Source organism: Cynocephalus volans, chromosome 3, assembly GCF_027409185.1.
Source record: "Cynocephalus volans isolate mCynVol1 chromosome 3, mCynVol1.pri, whole genome shotgun sequence".
NCBI classification, from domain to species: Eukaryota; Metazoa; Chordata; class Mammalia; order Dermoptera; family Cynocephalidae; genus Cynocephalus; species Cynocephalus volans.
The window spans coordinates 106,663,467-106,682,893 of NC_084462.1; the positions used below are offsets into that span (position 1 = coordinate 106,663,467).

A 19,427-nucleotide genomic window follows, 5' to 3' on the forward strand; every position below is an offset into this window, starting at 1 on the left:
CAGTACAGCATGGTTTTATAACCTATAAGCAGATGATTCCCTTAAAACCATACTAACAACTGCCTATTTAACATCTCCGCAAGTGGATGTCTAATAAGGAGCTTAAATTTAACATGTACATAATTGATCTGTGATATTCACCCTTCATCCTAGCTCCTCCTATGTTCTTCCCCAACTGCTGCTACTGTAAATTCCAAGCGTCTAGTTTTCCAGGCCAAAACTTTGGTGACATCTTTGACTCCTCTCTCAGCTGTCACAATAATCTATAACCAAATCTCTCAGCACCAGCTTTGAAATCCAACTACTTTACCACTCCCATTACCACTTCTCTGGTCCTACAAAAAATGACTGCCTGCCTGGATAATTATATCAGCCACCTATTATCTATTTTTAATCACAGTGATCTTGTTAAAATATGAGTAAGACCCTCTCACTCTTTTGCTCAAAACCCTCCACTGGCTTCCCATCTCATTCATAGTAAAAGTTAAAGAAATAGAACACCTTCACATGCTCTATATGCTATGTGTTCAACCCATCCCTCTCCTGAGGCCCCCGTTTTTCATTGTAGTATCTCTGCTGCATAAAGAAAGACACCTCATAGTAGGATCCTAACAAGTATTTGTTGAATACCTAAATGACTTTCCCAAACTGGCCTACGGGAAAGAATTCACCACAAACCACACTATCAACAATGAGTAATAAACCAAAACCTATGTATACAGCTGGAAAACCAGAATGACCCCATGATCCTATTTTCTAGCTTGATAAAGGCTATCAGAGAGTTTTTTTTTTTACTAAGAAAATCAGACAAAAGTTGAATAATCTACCAAAAATTGAATCCTTTTTCAAGCTATTTATTTACAAACTAAAAATCGGATATTGTGCCTGTAAGAGATGTGAATTTGAGGCAGACATCACATCATGCTTGCTGTAAAGAAATCACCAACACAAAATCTCATCTATGAGTCTCTCCTCCTATTATATTTTTTGTATCCTATAAATCTGTCCTTACTGAGCTACACTCATCTCACAACAACAGTCCATTTATCATTGTAAGGTAATAAAGTCCTGGAAAGGAAAAGTACATATTGCTGCCTCAACAAGTCAAATTCTATTTTGTGAACTTCTTGGATTACAGTTCTTAGGAAGTTATCAAACTGTAATCTTATCCTAAAGTCACTAGCCACATGTGTCTATTGCACTCAATAGTGCAGATACAGAATATGTACATCATCATCATAGAAAGGTCTACTGGACAAGCACATTCAGACATTTGGACAAATCATCATAGAAAAGTCTATTGGACAGCACAGACATATTGGACCTCCAGACATCCACTTACTGCTTATATATAATTTTCAAAGACAGCTCAGTATTCTATAATTTATTCAGTCTATAACAAAACCATAATCCTTAGGGCCGGCCCCGTGGCGTACTCGGGAGAGTGCAGTGCTTGGGAGCGCAGCGGCGCTCCGCCGCGGGTTCAGATCCTATATAGGAATGGCCGGTGCGCTCACTGGCTGAGCGCGGTGCGGGCGACACCAAGCCAAGGGTTGATCCCCTTACCGGTCACATAAAGACAAAAAAAAAAAAAAAAAAAAAAAAAAACCATAATCCTTACAAACTCTGCTAAATGTCCTTAGTACAAATTGATAGTAACATATCTCCTATTGATAGTTACACATCTCCTATGATCACAAAGCAGAATGGTGAAATTATACGAAACTCCAAACAGTAAAAAACTTCAAAAATAATGCCAATATCAGATCTTATATCCAGAGACTTGTATCCCAAATATATAAAGAATCCTACAACTCCGTAACAACAAGAAGAAAACAACCCAATATAAAAAAATGGGCAAGGATTTGAATATATTCCTGGAAAGAAAAACAAATGGCCAATAAGCACATGAAAAATACTCAACATCATTAGTTTTAAAGAAAATGCAAATCAGGCCTGGCCGGTTAGCTCAGCTTGTTAGAGCACAGTGTTATAACACAAAGGTCAAGGGTTTGACCATTGTATTGGCCAGTGCCCAGGAAAAATAAATAAAAGAAAATGCAAATCAAAACTCTAATAAGATACCATTACACACCCACTAGACTAGAATGGCTAAAATTGAAAAGACAGATAATAAATAAAATAGATGTTGGTGAGGATGTAGACAAACTGGAACCCTCACAGGTGGCTGATGGGAATGTAAAACAGTATGGCCATTTTGGAAACCTGTTCCTCAAAAGGTTAAACACAGAATTACCATACAACCCAGCAATTCTCCTAGGTATATACCCAAAGAAATGAAAACAGATAGCCATACAAAAACTTGTATACCTATGTTCATGGCAGCATTATCCAAAATGCGGAACCAATTCAAATGTCCAATAACTGATGAATGGATAAGCAAACTGTGATATCATCCATACAGTGGAATGTAATTCAGCAATAAAAGAAACGAAGTACAGGGCAAGCCAGTTAGCTCACTTGGAAGAGCATGGTGCTGTTAACACAAAGGTCAAGGGTTCAGATTCCCGTACCAGACTGCCATCCGAAAAGAAAAGGAAAGAAAAAAAAAGAAAAGAGAGAAAGAGAGAAAGAGAGAAAGAGAGAGAGAGAGAGAGAAAGAAAGAAAGGAAGGAAGGAAGGAAGGAAGGAAGGAAGGAAGGAAGGAAGGAAGGAAGGAAATAAGGAAAGAAAGAAGGAAAGAAAGAAAGAGAAAGGAAGTAATCAAGTACTGACACATGGTACAACATGGATGAATCATGAAAATATTATTCTAAGTAGAGGAAGCCAGTAACGAAAGACATACTGTATAATTCCACTTATACAAAATGCCCAGAATTGGGAAATTCTATAGACAGAGAGTGGAATAGTGGTTGCCTAGGCCTGGGGGGCAGGGGAAGATTGAGGAATCACTGCTGATGAGTAAGGAGTTTATTTCTCAGGTGACAGAATGTTCTAAAATTAGATCACGGTCATGACTGTACAATGCTGCATATACTAAAGTGAACTGTATACTTTAAATAGATTAATTTTATGGTATGTAAAATTATATCTCAATATAGATAAGTTAAGAAATAAAAAAAGTAACAAGGAGGTTGACAAACTCTACCTGGATGAAGAATTCCCTGAAGTAGATTCCTAAAATACCAGAAACTACTTTGGGATTAGATAAAAATACAGCCAGATATATCACAATTTCACATCAGAGTTATATAGCAGTGTCTCTGATCCAGACCCAAATGCTTCTCCTTCAAAGAAATATCTCCCACCTACTCAACGAGTCCAGGACATAATAGAAATAGGAAACTAACCCAAAAAGAAAGCTAAGTGAAATAAAGAATATATCATCATCAAAAATTTAAGTCTGATAATATCAGGTTTATGTCGAAAATATTATCCATATCAATCTACGCCACCATCTAAAATCCTCCTCACACCTATATACAATGTTCAGGTTCCCACAAGAAAGAAAACCAATAGTGGGACTCTCAACAAATGCAAAATTTTCCCCCAAGCCTAAGATACCCTCTCTCCACCTAAAAAGTCATTTCTTAGTTTCCCCAAGTAGCCGAGAACTCTTTCTCTGAATCACATGTGTTTCCAAACAGATGGTCTCCCTCATTTTTCCAAATTTTCAAAACCTAAATATTAACATGCTCTCCCTTCATATACATATACAAAGCCCATCTCTCAGGACCAGTGTTACTCAGAAAAATGTAAATGAAGAGAATCAATGCCTCTAACCTCAATGAGATAGAGGTTTTTCTTCAATCCATATTCTCCCTGTATTTTTTGACTTGCTGATCCAAAGCCTAAAACTTTGTGTGCCTAGAACAAAATAGGGCTGGTCCAAAGGTAGTTCATCAGATACAGACTGAACTCCTTGTTCTACTCTTCCCCCTTTTCAATACCACACTTGACTAGTCTTTAAAAAATATATATGGTTTGCCTCTTTCATCTGTTGCATGTCAATGGTTTCATCTCAACTCCTTTTCTCCACTGCCTACCAGGGTATGTTCCTGAAAAAGTACTGTAGGATAAATACCAATAGCAAAACTATTTTTTCCCCCAAACTCTGACAACTCCTCAAACCCTGCAACCTCTCTTCATGTAACCTTAAATGGCATAATCTGCCACCTAGCCATAAAAGATAAAATCTCAGCTTTTTGACCACTCTCTATAAGCACCTACTCTCCTAACTTTCACCCAATGACACGAAGACCACTCTACTTCAAAAATCCTCTTTACCTCTTCTCCATTCCAACACTTACAATGTTAACTGTTTAACACATTATCTTTTTTTCCAGTTTCACTTTCCTAGCCAGGGGGTTGTTTGTAAGCTATAACTGCATGTAAGACACCACTCCTTCACATGCCACATGAAGCCCTTTACAACCAATATTTTCTCCAGTTACAGCTGGCTGTTCCCCCAATGCACCAGGGACCTTCACAACTCTTAATCCTTATTAGAGCTGAACCCTCAACCTGTCTACCTAAAAACCTCCAACTTATTCTCAAAGGCAATTTCAAATACAGCCCTCTGGGGCCGAGCCCATGGCGCACTCGGGAGAGTGTGGTGCTGGGAGCATGGAGACTCTCCCGCCGCGGGTTCGGACCCTATATAGGAATGGCTGGTGCCCTCACTGGCTGAGTGCCGGTCACGAAAAAGACAAATACAGCCCTCTGTGAAAATATCCCAGGCTCTATAAACCTTAACAGGGGAGCTCACAACCTCAGAGGCAACATGATTCATCTATGAAATAATCCAGCACAATGCAGGATACATAGCAGTCTCTATTAATTTCCCTATTAATATTTGCTTGTCATACATGTGTTTTCTTTGATCTGTTGAGTTCTTACGTATTTCATTTCTCTTTCTATTCCTGACGTGCTGGCATATTTACTTAATAGACTTAGAGTTATGTAAACAATGTATTATTCATAAACCGTATGTAATAAGTTATTGATTATGAAGTCCTCAAACACCACTGAACAAAAACCAGAGTCTTTCTGAACCAGGTCTTTTGTTTACGACGTGTTTACTCAACTATCACACTATTTCCCGTTATTCAAAACCAATTTAACACTTTTTGGTATCTCCTGTGGCTCCAAGTTCCCGAAATAAGAATAAATGAGAAAGATAGAGCTGCTGGTTAAGCTCACTTGCTTAGAGCGTGGTGCTGATTACACCAAGGTCAAGAGATCATATCTGTCTACTATCTGACAGGAAATATGAAGGTACTTCAAAAAATTCATGGAAAAATAGAATTAAAAGATAATACGAATCTTTCCAGGAATTTTTGAAGACCCCTTGTAGAGAAGGCAGAAGAACATGCTAAACAGCACAAAATCCAATCTGTGGAAAACTGACCAGATGCTAAATGAGATTAAGGAATTACATTACTTAAGTATACATGGTATTGTGGGTATGTTTATAAAAGCAGTTTTATCTTTACAGATATATATTGAAATATCTACAGATAAAGTCAGAGAAAGGCTTCCAGATAATTGGGGAGACTGTAAAACAAGAATGGCTGTGAATTTACTGTTGAAGCTAGATGATGAATACATAAGAGATTCATTTTACTATACTATGAATTTAAATGTTCCATAATACAACTTTTAAAAGTTGAATTAACTATTAAAAAGGGTATCTAAAAGAGAAACACCAACCATTCTTCACTTTACTATACGTTAAGTTTGGTAGAATGTTGTCACACATAAAGAATCCTAGATATACCAGATATCTGGGGAGATGAGGGTGGGAGGTGTCCATGATTCCCTTCATTCTGATATAAATACAGTTTCCTATCTTTTATGTTGCCCTTAGTCTTCATAACAACCTTATAAGTAGGCATTATTCATTCCTACTCTGCAGATACAAAAAACTGAGATTATATTATTGAATGGCTTTGACTACAACCTGCTCTGCTAAGTGATAAGGCTTCAGATTCCACAAATGTTCTTTGATCCTTAGCAGCTACCTTCCTATCATAAAATAACAATGCATGGTGGAACTTAAGATCCCAGAAAGCAATGGTCTTAAAGAAATACCAAGTTTATGTCCTGAAACATTTATGTAAAGTTCATGTTAAGGGCATGATTAAAGAATATTCAAATGCAGCAGATACTGATTTAACCCCCATTTACACAGGAAGACCCAGAGTTTTCAAACACATCTCAGAACCAATCTCCCACCTTCTTTTACTGTAAATAAAAAACCAAACATAGTTGACGCAGGATCACTAAGTTACTAATCAGGATAAGAAAAATCTGAACCTTATGAATAAAGAATCTTCAGAATGACTTCTGAGAGGATATTAATACCATTTTTCTAAGTGAATTTTCCACCTTGTACCAGATCCTACCCAACCTATTATTTCAGATTCTACCTGACTTAATATTTCCTACACCAGCAACAAACTACTGGATCTACCACTTTCTTTCCTCATGGAAGCATTCTCCCGTTTCAGCTTCATACACATCTAATCATACAACATATGTGAACTCAATTCCCCAATCCAACTTGAGGTATTTAAGTCCCCAGTATGTGGTCATCTCCTAAAATTCATAATTAAACACGTTCAATTTCCCACCACAGACATCAGTACTCTAGCTGAATCAACTCTTCACCATCTACTACCTACTTGGCTCCATTAGTCATCAGAAATCTTCACTTATTGGCTAAAGTCAAAAGAGAAGGGAAAACCATAACTTTTCACTGACACTTTATAATACGAAGCAATACACCAGAGAATAACTAAAGGTATGTTCTTGCCTCTTGAAAAACTAAAGTGAGGCCCCTAATTTTTATGAACAAACAGCACTGGTAAGAAATTTGAAGGCATTTCTGCAAACACGTAATTTCTTCACCATTCCTTGCTGTCTAGACCTCCTTTTTTCAACTAACGTTCTTTTAAAAACATTATTCAAGTCCCTCACTTTAAAACAATTTTTTTCAAACTTACTGATTGACAGTGTGAAAATGTAAAGTTTAACTGCCTTTCCAAGAAAAGACTAAAAACTTTTTAATGAGGATGATTCTCATTAAGGTAGACCATACACCGTCAATAATTTAAAACATGAGTTTCATAAAGTCTACGAAACCCCAGAAATTATACCAAAAAGGTATGGATGTATCAGAATTTTTCTGAAAACAGCCGTGACAAATAAACAGGTAAGAATCACAGAAATAAAACCACTTCCTCGTTGTCTGTATCCATGATTCTCAGCCCTGACCGGACATAAGAATGCCTTGGGAAGCTTTAAAAATTATACCTGTACTACCTAAGACCAGCTATATAAGAATCCCAGGGTTGGCCAGTTGCTCAGTTGGTTAGTGTGTGGTGTTGTAACACAAAGGTCAAGGGTTTGGATACCTTACCTGTACTGTGTATTTGCACATGTGCAGAAAGGGTAAAATGCAGCTGCTTCAGACAAAATCACTGGGTTTAAGGGCCTTCTAGTCACTCAGTCAGATCAATTCTCAACTGGAAGACCTGCCTCTATTTTTATTTTTTAAGAATTTCAAAGTTCAAAAATTATTGGTTTTTCAGAATAAATGTTGAAACATAAATAACTATAAAAATCTAAAGAAATCTTTAAGGACAAATAAAATAGCCATTTTGATGACGCATTAAAGAGACTCAAACCACACAATCTTAAAATGGCACTCAAAGTCCTTTACAATGTAGATCCAAACTACTTTTCTAGCCTTATTCTTCTGGCCTTTTAATGACTAGCTACCGTAGTCTACATGGTATTTCTCACTTAAATGTACATTTTCAGGTCTATGCTCACACTATTTGAAGGCTGACTTGACTCCTTTACCCAGCTCCTTTGCATGATTGATGTGCACAGTTCAAATGTTTGGGTTTTTTTGTTTGTTTTCTGTGAAACATTACCTAATCAAGGAATCTACTTTAATTCCAAAAGCAGAGACTCAACAGTTACATACATTAATAACATAAAAATACTAGTGACTAGAATATGGGCATTCCAAGATGAAAACTTGGTATATGCTCCATATACTGTGTAATTTAAAAAGTGTACTATATACATGTAATAGTGTGTTCCGTGTATTTCCATATACTACATAATTTTAAATGTGGCAAACCAAATACACTTAATGTTTCCTTATGATAATTAAAACTAATGTTATCAGAATGTCAATGTGGTAAATAACTTTTTAGCATATCCTCCCATTCCCTGGATAACTAATTCCTATATCAGTTCTAAATCTCATTCAAAGCCATCCATAACCTTGCCATATCCACACATCTTTCAATTTTATTTTTCATGACTCTCCGACAAACACTAATGTTCTGAAGTCACAAGAAATCATAACCATTATTTCAACCATATTGCCTTTCAGAACTTCATCACTCCCCCCCAATGTATAGTATAAATCTTAACACTTTAACTCCTAAAGCAATTTCTATTGAGTCACTATATACTTCCTATTGTACTATACTCTGTATTAGCTGGTATGTCCAAAGGAGGCTATTTTTAAGGTCAGCATTTTTATACTTTTCTGTAATGCCCTACAATGCCAAGCTAACTATTTAATAGAAAAATGATGGAAAGAACATGGGTATGCTAATAAGTCCCATTTCATTTCACCATTAGGCAAGCCAAATTGTCCCTACTTTTTTATTTGGCATACAGATTAAAACAAAACCAAAACTGAATTGTCTCAAGAAAGTGAAAACCAGTACTCCAGAAAATAATGTTCACGTCCTCAAATGTCCTGACAATATATGAAGTGACTCTTTGAAATCAAAAGAAATGTCACCACAATTAGTTTACTTGATGATTTGCGGGGAGATATTTTTGGGGTTGTTTTGGTGAAAAGGGAGAACTTTGAAAACATGTTTGCTGTTCATTACTTCAAGAGAAATTTCATTACTACAAAAAAGAAAGACAAAACGGTTCTTACTAAATAGTTTTTTACCAGAATAGACAAAATAAAACACCTTCAACATACCTGTCATAATAATCCCGCTGAAAGTCATAGTCCAAGTCAAAAGAGGAGCTGAAAAATAAATACCGAAGAGGATTAATTTGGAGCTGTTGACATTAGTTCACAATAGCAGATGGGAAAAAAAAAACAAAAACAAACAAAAAAGACCAACCATGCCAAACAAATCACAGACAGATCGACAAGATTAGCATGGAATAATCCCCAATCATTCAAACAATAAATCACTAAATTCCAATCACCTTAGACCACTGGACAGGCAGTGGGCAAACTGGTAATTCAGGTGAAAGTTCACTAAAATTTCAACACACAACTTACAAGCTAAAATAACAACAATGAAAAATACAATAATAAACTAAACATTCTTATACCACTCTCCTTCCCTTCCTTACTCCCCAGCTTCTTAGAAGCTAAATAACTCCTCTTGAAGATACTTTTTTTTTTTTAAAGATGATCAGTAAGGGGATCTTAACCCTTGACTTGGTGTTGTCAGCACCACACTCTCCCAAGTGAGCAAACCGGCCATCCCTATAATAGGGATCCGAACCCGTGGCCTTGGTGTTATCAGCACCACACTCTCCCAAGTGAGCCATGGATCAGCCCTTGAAGATTTCTATTTATGCTATAAACATCAAACTACTTTTTAATAGCAAAAATCTCAGGATTTCTAATAATTCTCTAGTAAACGGGCAAAAAGGAGGCATATTAACACAAATTAATAAAGCACTATTACTTTTACACAGATAAAACACACCACATTTAGCCCTCCCCACATCCAGAAAACAGATAGAGAAGATGCCCACTGATGGACACAATGCAGTTATAAATAATAAAGTTCCGGACCTGAGTAGAGGGGACGGAGAAGGGTGTTCTGGTACTGACCCGTACATCTCCGCTGCAGATCGTTTCACACCTGCTTTTCCTCGGTTCACTTTTGGCTCTGCAGCCAGATTAATATCTGAAAAAACAAAAACAAAAATTTTAATGATAATTCCGTATGGAGATTAAAAAAAAAATTTCAAATTACACAAGTATACAGTCATATAAATCAACCAATGTCTGACAGTGTATCTCATCTTTCCTGTAAAAAAAAAAGAAAAGGCACACAAATTTTTACAAGACTAGGACTGTCTTCCACTTCAAATCAACTTTTACCTTTCAGAGCTCAGTCAGTTACTATCACAGGGGACAAGTATACATGACTAATGTATCATAGGAAAAAACGTTATCAATGATGAATAATGGTCGCCTTTCTAGGGCTGGTTCTGTGCATTTTAAATAGCACAGACAAATATATTACAAGAGAAAAACTTCAGAGAAATAAAGTACATGGGCAATTCATATAATGTGGTTGAAATGAGGTAGTGTGGCACCCTCAAATCACCCCCAAAGGCGAAGTTTTATTTCCCTTACAAATAAGTTCAGTTGAACAGCTGCATAAAATATCCTGGTTAAGAAATGCTATGTGAACAAATAATTGCTTAAGTAAACAACCATTACAGTCACCAAAAAAAAGAAAAAGAAACCAAGGCGAAAACTCAAGTTTTGAAATACAACATAATTTTAAAAACATCTACTTTAGAGTGCCCAGCTACTTTCCTTGCCACCCACTGCCTATTGAACAAAGGAGTTCATGTTCTTCTCCCTCTTGTTCTAACAGAAAAAGCCCATTTGTCAAAAACCAATAGCCAAAAGCTAGCCCTCTAAAACTCAGGTTTTTCACCTTCTCGTCATGCTAACCAATCCTTGCCAGCAATAATTCTGTCATCTTACACACTGCTTTTATTAAAAAGAGTCTCATCTCACTCACTCCCACCGAAATATACAAAATTCCAATCCTGCCACAAGTCATTCTTTAGCTAAATGAATGTAGACAACTTACACTTACCCTTTAAGTACAATTAACTTTACAAAGGCAGTTCAACAAATAGCCAAATGAAAAGCAGACTGAGTATACTGTCTGTCTGCTGAACACCATTACACCAATAACATTCAAAGTTTTGGGTTCACTAAACTTATTTATAATTTCTAATGTAATCAAAAGTTTATAACCTTACTTTTACAGTTTTGACTCTGGAACCATATAAACCTTTATAAAACTAGACAAAATTAAATTTTTGAAAAAGCAATCCATAAGATATAAAAACAAAAGTAAACAACAGAACCAAACCATATATCAAGTTGATTATATAATATTAACAAAGAATTATTTCAGGTAACTCTAATCTACTGTTCTTTGAGTCAACAACCCCAGTGAAATATATACTGAGAATAAAAAGAACCCCAAATCTAAAACTGAATTTAGTAACCTTAATTTTGGTAAAAACACAGGTATGGTTATTTTGAAACTGCAGAACAAACACGTAAAATGAGAAGCTAAATAAAACATCTAAGACATCTACGAGACAACTAACCAAATGCATATGTGGGGCATGAACTGAGTTCTAGTTTAAATAAACCAAGTTATAGAAAATTTAAGTTCGAGACAATAAAGGAAGAAATCTACACATGAATTGTATATTAGATGATATTAAGAAATCACTGTGAATTGTAAAGTATGATACAGTCAGTGTACTTGCACTTTATGAAAAGTCCTTATCAATACATATACACATTAGTGTATAAAACACACACCAAAAAAAAAAAAAAAAAAAAAAGGAAGAACAGAAAAGAAATGCTGATAGATAAAACAAGATTGGTCAAATGTTGATAAACTGGGTGATAACACTGAAGTTCATTACATTCTTCTCTGTGCTTGTTAGATAATTTCCATAACAATTAAAAAGTTTGTAATAAATCATGAGTTCATTTTAAGACCAAAACTCCTGTTTTAGTTCATTTTTGCCACAGCCATTTTACAGATGGCAAAGTTTTATATATTCTAGATTTTCCTGTACAATGGATGTAGGACAAATGGATATGAAAATCTCTTGTGTATTCTTAATTACAACTGTTCTGTATACCTTTTTTATTGAGTGTGACACATTAAACTTATACCTGAGAGCTTCTCTTCATTCATCTCAATTAATCCTCTCAATTTACCTAAATTCTTTTGACAACCCTTAAGTACTATCACCTCAGGTAAGAGACAGTAAGTGCTCTAAGGTACTATTATCTCCATTTTAACAGATGAGATAATTTAAGCATCAGCCAAGCTATGCAGCCTGCCCAACACATGTAGATGTGAAACCCCAATGCAGAGCCAGGCAGTCTGACTCCAGGGCCCACACATGACTGAGCTATATCGTCTCTCTCCAGACACTGCGAGCAGTGGGACACAGCCATTTAGGCAACATTTCTACATTAATCATTCTTACCTCTCCTACATTACTCAAGATTGCCAACTGAGGGTTGTACAGACTCTACTATGCAAAATAGAGTAACAGAATATCCTTTATTTACCTCATTATATCCATAAGCCTAATGAATTTTTATTAAGCTAAAGTCTCAACATCAAGAATATCTGAGACTGTTAGCTTACGGAGAGAGAGAGAAAGAAAGAGAAAGAAACATAAACCAAAAAACGCAGGCCTGAATTACACTGATGAAAAAATTCACTCAACCCAGATCTTACCTAAAACCTGGCCAGCAATCATTCTGCCATCCTCTCCTGCTACAGCTGCCCGGGCATTTCTCTCATTAACATACTGAACGAAGGCAAAGCCCTTATGAACAGAGCAACCCACAATTTTGCCATACTTCGAGAAGATTGCCTCCACATCAGACTTCTTGACCACTAGAGTGTTGAGATTCCCAATGAATACGCGGGAGTTCATGGAGCGAGGATCTGTCTTGTTGGTAACATTACTAGCCATTGTGTTTGATGATAAGGTTCTTCACACAAAGCTGGAAAACCGGAAGGGAAAAAAAAAGCATGCAGGTGAGCAAATGTTAAAAATAACATTCACTGATAAAACTTTCTCTGCTCTCACTGTGAACCCAGAGCATCAGTCAACTTAAAAATATCTCACAGCAACAGTATATTACTATTCAGAGACTCACATCCCTCACTACACACATACCCTTAAAAGAAATTCAACTTCCTTCTCTCCATTCTATTTCAACAGTACTAGACTCTCATTTCTCAGGTGGGAGGCAAATCTTCCTTGCAGACTATGGGCAACAAAATCTTCTTGGACGTTAATTCCAAGTTACCCTCCTCTATTTTAGAGTCCTCAAGCAGATTCTAATCCCCTAAGCTCCCTAGTACCTATTTTCTATTTTTTCTCAGCTTCTCAAGTCATGCTAACCAATCCTTGTCATCAGTAACTCCATCTTCTTACACACTGCTTTTATTAAAATGAGTCTCATTTATTCCCCCTAAAATAAACAAAACTCCAAATTCTGCCCCCAACCATTCTTTAGCCAGATGAATGTGGATAACTTAACTTACCATTGAAGTATAAATATCCTTATACAAAGACAATAAATAGAATCCAGTCAACTCTGGAAATATTTATTTCCAGGTACTTAATCGATTTATAATATGCTATAAATACATAAGTATCAATACCATATTTTTATAGACTTCAATGACTCTAAACCTACTTTTTATGTGATAATGTACAATATAGCTACAACATTTAATAATATTGGATGGTGATGATGATAAAACTAGTCAGTAAACCACTGCACAGATCAAAAGAGGACCAGGGGAACTAATTAAGAGAATACAACTTTCCTGAGGTTATTTAAAACCAAAAATTATATTATGGTGGCTTAATCCAATTACAGTTACATGGAGATTCATAATTTAAACCATCTCAGATCCTTTACAAGTGAAAATGCTTTATTTCACATTCTTTTAGCTTTTAAGTCTGCTGCCCTTTCACACTCCAACCCCTAACCTTGAACAAGATTTAGAGTAACATTTGTAAGATTAATTTACTTGTCATCTCTTTGAATGGTACTGACAAAACTCAAATCAAAAGACACCACTGTCTAGTAGCCGTTATCCTTCCAATCCTCAAGGGATCAAAACAAACGAGTTCTCATGAGTGACATATAAAAATGTCTTGTTACACATTTAGGTACGTAATAAAGCGGGTAATATAACACATCATCTATACATGACCCCTATTTGCTATGTAAAACCCCTAGTTATTTAACAAGCAGCTGCTCTTCCTTCCTAACCTTTCTGAAATTCAAGAAAGTCTATCTTTATCTTGGTTTCTAAATTATATCTTTACAAACAGTAGTTCTTACTTCCTTAAGACTAAGCAATGAAAATTAACAAATAGTAGCCACTGAGAATCACCACAGGCTTTCAGCTGTAAGTGTGGGTGCCAGAGAAGTCTGAGAACACTAATAGAGGAATTAAAAGAGTAACCTACAAAAAGGACTAACTGATTTCAGATACTACTGCTGGTTATTAAGGTTTGCTATTATAACAAGTGGAGACATAAGCCAGTTTTTCAGCAACTGTTTTTCACAAACACATATAAATATATAGATAGTATACAGGTAAAATCTCACTGGTTTTAATGAGAAGTTACGGGGGAGGGAGGAAGAGGGGATGGCTCTACGTACCACCAGCACCATAGGGAAAAAACACCAAAACACAGACACTGAACTACTGTCCTCTTCCAGGGGGTACCCTTTTAAACCACAGAACAGAAATGGATTTAAAAAACTATTCCCTCAATTTTCACAAGGTATGGTACCTAGCTAACAAGAACCTAGATGTACAGAATTCATACATACGAAAAATGCCTTCGAGTATTAGGCTTTCTCTCGAAGAACCTCATTTAAAAAGGTTGATGGAGAAGCATTCAGACACACTAAATATAAAGATGCTAACACTGGCTGTCATCCTTGAGTTTAAGAATGATTTTATTTCTCATTTTATTTGACTATGGTATAGTTTCTAAATTTGCTTCAAAAACCATGAATTTCTTGTTAAAATAATAATAATAATATAATGACCCCAACATCAAACACTTGGCTAAAAGTTAATGGAATAACTTTCAATACCTATATACTTACTCTGAGGATTTAATCAAGATATGGACAACAATAAATTAGATGCACCCACAAAGATCCATTAATCCCATCCCTAGGAATATATGCTTCTAAAGAATTAACAGTCACTACAAATCATTTTTTCATCTAATGTTTACTGACTGTCTGCTAAGTACCAGGTACGTCAAGGGACAAACAGTTAACAGATATGGCCCTCACAGCTTACATTCTAGTGGGATTTGCTGTTTAAAATTTTATTGAAGAGGGCAGATCTCCCAAAGTTTTAGAAATAACCAAAAGATCTTAGGTCACACTACCCTACACTGTATTAAGGTACCTTACTAGTGAAATCTTCATTAAGGGAGAATGATGGTTATATAAGGGTACTTCAAAATGTTCATGGAAAAATAGATTACAACTCTTTCCACAAACTTTTGAAGTACTCTAGTATTCTAGATATATTTTTCTAACAGGCTTTTAACAACCCATGATTCAAATTACCAGCAATTGCAGTCTTTTAAAAATTTACAAATAACTTTAAGTAATGTGGAAATTATGCTAAACAGGTTTAAGTCAAAAAGCAGTATTATAAAAATGTACAATACATAACAGGAGGCATATACAAGAGTACTTTAAAAAGTTCATGGAAACCTAGATTAAAAGATAATTCAAATCTTTCCATGAGCTTTTTAAAGTGCCTTCATATATACTACGTAAAAAAAAAAGGGACAGAAATATGCCAAAATATTTTTAAATGTTCTGTGGGTACTGTTTGTGATTAATCTTTATTACCCACCTTCATAGTTTTTCTGTATTTTCCAAATTTCCTACAATGATCATGCAAATTTGATCTTTTTTGCTAGAAAAGGTCATTTTTTAAGTCAAGCACTTAAGCATTCATTTCTTAATTAGGAAATGCATTTGGGTAGAAATAAAAAGGTTAGTTGCATAAGTAGTAACAACCCAGATGTTAATACATCTGCTTTATAAAACCACTCAAATGTTTTTACATCGTCAATCCCCCTTGTCCTATTCCCCTCTCCTGGTTTGAAACCAGATTTTTTTCTTCCTTGACTATGCAAGCTAACCCAGGTTTTCCATCTCTACCACCATTTACTAGAATTAAAAATCTACTAATAATGCTGTTAGACAATGAAATCACATTAATCTACAAATTAGATTTAGCTTTAATAATCTATTCTAATATCTTAATGGAAAATATTCTAGTATCTTCATGTCCAGTTCAAGGATCAACAGTTTATATAGTGCAGCTTCTTCCACTTTGAAAATGAGAAGTTTCTGAAATATCCTAAACACTCCATAATTCCTCAAAGATGAAAGTAGTAGTCTAGTAACATCCTTTAAACGTTTTCTCAGCATTTTGAGATCGTTAAATGCTTTTTAAGTCAGATTCATTAAGATAAATTCATTCTTAAACTCAATACTGAATAATACAGAAGCTCTGTGTAATAAAAGTACACAGAATTTAAAAACCTAGAATCAATCTTTTCTAAAACTGGTTTCAAAGTATATAGCCAATAGTTAAAAGATTTCCAAAATGATTATATTCCCTGGTTAGTCTGCATCTTGTTTAATTCACTAGCAGACAACATCAAGTGGGTGGGGCTCCTAGGAAAGCAGAATCCCACCACAGTACAAACAACAGAAAGAGAAAGAAAATCAAGTATTTTCCTGGAGGTTATCAGGTGGTAGCACTCAAAATTTTAATCCTGGTATGCATGTGTGTTTGTGTACTGTATATCTATTTTTTCATTCCAGGTTCTCATTTCCATTTTTATCATCAAAAGGTCCCCATGGCTTGTCTTACTGGGTAACTCAAAATCAGAAATATTAAAAGTTACTTTTATTGCCTACTACACCCAAGAATCTATGTGTCTGTTTTATACCCTTGTCTGTTTGATTATTAAGCTTCATCTTGATGCAATAAAAGCAACAAAAAATTTTAGTGGCAGTGTAAAAGGCAGGAAATTTTAAAGATTCTTTAATATATTAAAGAATTTTAATATATTCTCACTTATAAAATTCATCAGAGCCTAAAACCAAAAAATAAATAAATAAAATCCACATCTGGCTGGTATATAAGCAAACCTGTCAATTTTATTACCAACTGTTCATTCTAAAATTTGAGCCATCATTCCTCTTCACCCTGAGACAAATTCATCTTAGATTGTCAATCTAGCTAAAAATTTGGGCAATTTTTATGACAAGTACTTTGTTTCTCTTAAGTCCACATTAAATCTCGAGTAAATTCTACTGGGAAGAGGTATGGCGGTTTGCACTATCTGATAAGTATGAGAGAAATAAGGTTCAAGTGGTCCAGAAAGATGTTCTGGAATTTGCTAGGAGCTGGACCAAAACCAATTTAAAATTGGAATAAAGCCTTCACCTCCCTTACCTTTTTGTCTGGGTACTAGAACAGTACCTTTAATAAAAAGGGGTTGGGAGGATAGGAGATTGGACACTGCACAAGTTTTCAGTGTCACTCACTGAGACGGGTTCAGTACACGTAGACATATTTAATGTAAAAAGAAAATACGTAAACAAACCACAAGATATGTTTCTACTGTGTACTTCAGCATGTCTTCTACCTGGCCACCCATTTATATAGGTTTACCACATTATACTTACTTATATCACATTATTCATTGGTCCAGGGGAAAAAAGTCAAAATGGCATCATTATGGTTTATCAGACAAGTCATACTTGAGAATGAGGAAAATAACTTACCTCACATTAGGAGATTCAGAACCTTACCTTAGAATTCCCTTTGTTACTATCTCTTAAAACCTAAACTAGCCCCTAAAATCAATTCAAATTAGATGCAACTCCATATGCCTAACATGCTATATGTAAAAATTATTTCCTTTCTTTGGAGAACACTAAAGACAAAGTGGAACTAGATGGCAGCAATGAGTTGGCATCTTTTTAAAAGGATGACAAATATTGACTCCAAAGTTTTCAGTTTGCCTTTCACAATTTCTTGTTAAGTTTTCAATACTCTTTTGAACTCTATAAATAAATCTATCTGCCTACTTACAGCATCATCATCCAATCTCAGTTGCTCAACACACTTCAACTCCTTTTTTGCCCTTTAGGTCCCTTGCTCCTTTGGTACTCTTTCCCATACTACTTTCATATTACTCTTTATCTCTCTGGTCACCTTCTTTGTACTGCCTATGAATCTCTACTTCTTTCATCAACTATCTCCCTCTGGCCTGTTCAGAGAGTTAATAGTCCATATGCCTGCAAAATACAGTGTATTTTAATTTGCTCCATTCCCAAGGCTCATTTACCAAAAATGCAGACATGATCTCAAGGTAAAGACTATCACGTAAAGACTTCTAGCATGCAAGAGTAGTACCTGGAAGTACTTCTAAGAGGTTTTCAGGTTATGTGAAAAAACAGAGTTGGCTATTTTTAGATAAACTATGCTAACTGTTATGTGTAAGAATTAGAACTAAGAATATACTTAAGATATTACAAATCATGGGGACAGGAATGAATAATAAATGTTACTACTAGGTAGATATTCTTTAAAAAAAAAAGTTGGGGGGCCGGCCCGTGGCTCACTTGGCAGAGCGTGGTGCTGATAACACCAAGGCCACAGGTTCAGATCCCTATATAGGGATGGCCGGTTCCCTCACTCGGGAGAGTGTGGTGCTGACAACACCAAGTCAAGGAGGGTTAAGATCCCCCTACCGGTCATCTTTGGGAAAAAAAAAATTATAATTGGATCAAAATGTGCAATTGTCAAAATAGAAAACAAGGCAAAACTCAACAGTCCCAAGAAGAAATAAGAGTAACAACAGAAAAAATGGCAGTAAACTAAAAACAAGTGGATCATAAACATGAAAAAAATATTTTAAGGAAAAAAATTAAAATTAAAACATTTAAAGATATCACTTTTTAATCTACTAGACTGGTGAAGATTACACCAATTTAACAATTGATTGAGACAACTGTCAATGTATGTAAAAAGTACTGAGCAAAGGCTTATTGAGTGGGGAACAGGACTGGCATGGTCTCAAAGTATTACCCAACAGATTATTCACTAATTACAAACACGAAAAAATGTACCTTCCCAACGGAGACCAAGAGGTCACCACCTAAAGTGATTAAATTTAAGAGTCAGTATTTATAGGACAACTGGACATTATATGACTCCTGATGTGACACAGTAAGAAATACACAACATCACCTATACAATGTTCTTAGCAAGATATTTGACTTGAATCTATATATGGGGAAACCATCAGACAAATTCAGTTTGTTGGAAATTACACAACACAACCGGTTGGGATTCCTCAAAACAAAAAACAGGGAGCCTTTTACTAGATTTAAAAAGCAGTGAGTGAAACTTGATTAGATACTGGACTGGAGAAAAGACATCTTTTGCGACAACTAGATAATTTTAACATGAGGGCTGGGCAGCAAACTCACTTTATTAGAGCACGAAAGTCAAGGG

The 19,427-nt window shown here is 35.5% G+C and overlaps 1 protein-coding gene across 7 annotated transcripts in view; it reads right to left on the reverse strand.

Moving 5' to 3' along the window:
- HNRNPC (heterogeneous nuclear ribonucleoprotein C) overlaps nucleotides 1-19,427 on the reverse strand; it is a 43,396-nt gene that overhangs the window by 8,606 nt on the left and 15,363 nt on the right. For 5 of the 7 annotated variants that reach the window (XM_063089685.1, XM_063089687.1, XM_063089683.1 and 2 more), the window contains 3 exons: nucleotides 12,555-12,826; nucleotides 9,824-9,938; nucleotides 8,987-9,034 (listed from right to left, as the gene is read on the reverse strand). In XM_063089685.1, the coding sequence (XP_062945755.1) occupies nucleotides 8,987-9,034; nucleotides 9,824-9,938; nucleotides 12,555-12,795 (404 nt within the window). In that variant the 5' untranslated portion in view covers nucleotides 12,796-12,826. The remainder of the gene's footprint in view (nucleotides 1-8,986; nucleotides 9,035-9,823; nucleotides 9,939-12,554; nucleotides 12,827-19,427) is intronic. The other 2 variants (XM_063089689.1, XM_063089688.1) reach the window with 1 other exon arrangement.